The sequence below is a fragment of the Alexandromys fortis genome, unplaced genomic scaffold (genome assembly GCF_014885135.2).
Source record: "Alexandromys fortis isolate MF-2015 unplaced genomic scaffold, M_Fortis_MF-2015_v1.1 scaffold_163, whole genome shotgun sequence".
In the NCBI taxonomy this organism is placed as follows: Eukaryota; Metazoa; Chordata; class Mammalia; order Rodentia; family Cricetidae; genus Alexandromys; species Alexandromys fortis.
The window spans coordinates 3,547,276-3,550,294 of record NW_026068085.1 but is presented as its reverse complement, the minus strand read 5'-3'; the positions used below and the strand labels follow the sequence as shown (position 1 = coordinate 3,550,294).

The following is a 3,019-nucleotide window of genomic DNA, read 5'->3' as shown; positions in this document are numbered from 1 at the left end:
TATACAATGGAAAAAAAGAAGGAATCTTCAATAAATGGTGCTGGCACAATTGGATGTCAATATTGTAGAAGAATGCAAATAGATCCTTATCTAATCCTGTGCACAAAACTCAAGTCCAAATGTATCAAAGACCTCAACATGAATTCAGCCACACTGAACTTTATAGAAGAGGAAGTGAGAGATAGCCTTGAACACATCGGCATGGGAGACCACTTCCTGAACATAACACCAGTAGTACAGTTACTGAGATGAATATTTAATAAATGATAAATGGGATCTCATGAAACTGAAAAGCTTCTGTAGGTAAAGGACAAAATCAACAAGACACAAGGGCAACCTACAAAGTGAGAAAAAAAATCACTAACCCCACTTTGGATAGAGGGCTAATCTCCAAAATATATAAATTTCTCAAGGAAATAGATATCAAAATACCAAATAATCCAATTAAAGAATGGATTGCAGATCGTTACAAAGAATTCTCAACAGAAGAATGGCTGAAAGACACTTAAGGAATTCTCAACATTCTTAGCCATTGTAAATCAAAACAACTCTAAGATACCACCTTGTGTGAGTCAGAAGGACTAACATAAAAAACACTAATTACAGCTTATGATGGCGAGGATGCGGAGTAAAGGGAACCCTCCTCCACTGCTGTTGTACAAACTTGCACAGCTACTTTGGAAATCACTATGGTAGTTTCCCAAAAAGTTGGGAATTAATCTACCCCAAGACCCATCAATACCACTCTTGGGCATATACTCCAAGAATGCAGACCCATATCACAAGAATATTTGCTCTTTTATGTTCATAGCAGCATTACTTATAATAGCCACAGCATTAAAATACCCTAGATGCCCCTTACCCAAAGAATGGATAAAGAAAATGTGGCATATTTATACAACAGAGTAGTACTCTATACATAACAACATCTTTTTTTTTTTTTTAACTGTCACAGAAAGCTTTTATTAACACAGAGGAACTCAGGAATGCTGAAGCCCCTATAGGGCAGCCTCTGAAAGAGTATGAGCAGGGAGGGGCAGCAGGAGGGGACTCTGTCCAGCAAGTATGGTCATCACCCAACTGACAGGCTTGCATGGTTAGGGAGAGGCTTTTGCTGGCTAGCACATTTGTGTGGCTCTAAGAGGTCAGCTTTGACAAGCAGGCTTCTCCCAGGCCAAAAACACCAGAAAAAAACAAAACAAAACAAAACCCCAAACCAGCCAAAACCAGGGACAGCAGCTGCACAGACACCACCTTAAAATGGAAATAACGAGGCTCATTACACCAGGAGGCACATTCCACCCTGATCATAAAATAAGAGCAAGAAGGTGGCTCGGGCTCTACTACACAGCCTTTTTTGGGTAAGATGCTTTTAAACATTAAACACTGGCAGGGTCTTGCCCCTTGTGAACAGTTCATGGCCTCCCAGTCAGCCTTTACGACTACTGTTATGTCTGTTATCTATTATTATTTGGATTTTGAACAAAATTGATGGAGTAGGAGCCAGTAGAAGAATCCTGCTTGATCTGGAAATTTTCTGTAGAAAGCCCAAAAGGTCGCAGAACCAAGTTGCCAAGATCTTTTAGTTTACCTAACATCTCTTCTTTTAATCTTTCATTACGTTCTTCAATTTGTTTAGGTAATCTCATACAAGCTTCTCTTGCTTGATGTACCGATGGATCTTTTTCTAATATCAATTTATAATCTTCCAGTGCTTCATCTAGTTTGTCTGTTTTCTCATACAACTCCGCTCTCCTCAGTATTGCACTGATGTAGCTGGGGTTTAACTGAATTGCTTTGCTGCAGTCACTGATGGCCATTTCCTTCTTGTCCTGTTTCATCCTTGCAGCAGCTCTATTTGAAAACAGAACCGACCGATCTGTCTGGAAACCGGATGGGCACATCTGAAGGGCTTGACTGTAAGAACTCTCAGCTTCTATGTAATCTCCTCTCTTAAACTGTTCGTTCCCCGCCTCCTTTAGTTTAGCACTCTCTTCTCTTCTTTTCTGTTTCTCTTCTTCTGGCATGTTTTTTTTTTCCAGTTCAATTAGGTATTCCTCATCGAGTTCAGAACTAGAATCATCAGTGGCTTTGTCCCCCACCATGTGTGCCCCTGGCTGCTCCTCGTTGAATGAGGCACTACAGTCATGAAAACACTCCTCTTCTCCATGGTCCTCCTGAGGATGGGCACTATCATCCTTAGGTAGTTTGCTCTGGGAAGGCTGACCCTTGGGATCAGAAACCTGGGGGCCGGCTGACTCTGCTTCCAGAGACTCTGTAACTTTCAAACCATTGAAGAGATCTTCTGGAACCTGACAGTTTTCTGACTTATCATCCATGCTGAGTTCAGGGAGGGAGGTGAGGCTAAATGTCCCACGCTGCGAGACCCACGAAGTTCTTCCTAAACTCACGGACTTCTCTTCCCATAACAACATCTTGAAATTTGCAGACAAATGGATGGAACTAGAAGAAACCATCTGAGGGAGGTAACCCAGACAAAGAAAGAAAAACACAGAAGTACTCGCTCATAAGTGGATATTAGACATAAAACAAAGGATAAACAGCCTATACTTCACAACATCAGAAAACCAAAGATAACCAGCCTATAGTCTACAGCCACAGAAAAGACAGGAAACAAGGAATAAACCCTAAAAGAGACATACATGGACTTCCCCAGGAAGGGGAAGTAAACAAGATCGCCTTAGGAAATTGAAAACATGGAGTAGGGTGGAGTCCGTTCATAGAGAGGAAGGAGAGACAGTAAGAGCAAAGGGGTCAAAACGATGGTGGGGATACTCACAGAAACAGCTGACTTGAGCTAGTGGGAGCACACTGACCCTGGACTGACAGCTGTGGTAGCAGCATAAGACCAAGCTATGTCCTCTGAATGTGTTTGACAATTGTATATCATGGGCACTTGGTTGTACCTTTTAGATGGAATTTTGTGTCCTGCCTATTCCCACAGCTATTCAGTTCCAACAAAGCACACAGAGGCTTATTTTAATTATAAACTGTTTGG

General features: G+C 41.6%; 1 protein-coding gene across 1 annotated transcript; it reads right to left on the bottom strand.

Annotated features, from left to right (window-relative positions):
- Positions 1-947: 947 nt before the first annotated feature.
- LOC126488617 (tetratricopeptide repeat protein 1-like) lies at positions 948-2,417 on the bottom strand. The gene has a single exon (XM_050122211.1). The coding sequence runs from the start codon at positions 2,337-2,339 to the stop codon at positions 1,458-1,460; it is 882 nt and encodes a 293-aa protein (XP_049978168.1). The 5' UTR covers positions 2,340-2,417; the 3' UTR covers positions 948-1,457.
- Between the last annotated feature and the right edge of the window lie 602 nt (positions 2,418-3,019).

Coding starts and splice junctions, on each gene's coding strand:
- LOC126488617 (XM_050122211.1), bottom strand. CDS start 2,339: ATGGATGATAAGTCAGAAAACTGTCAGGTTCCAGAAGATCTCTTCAAT.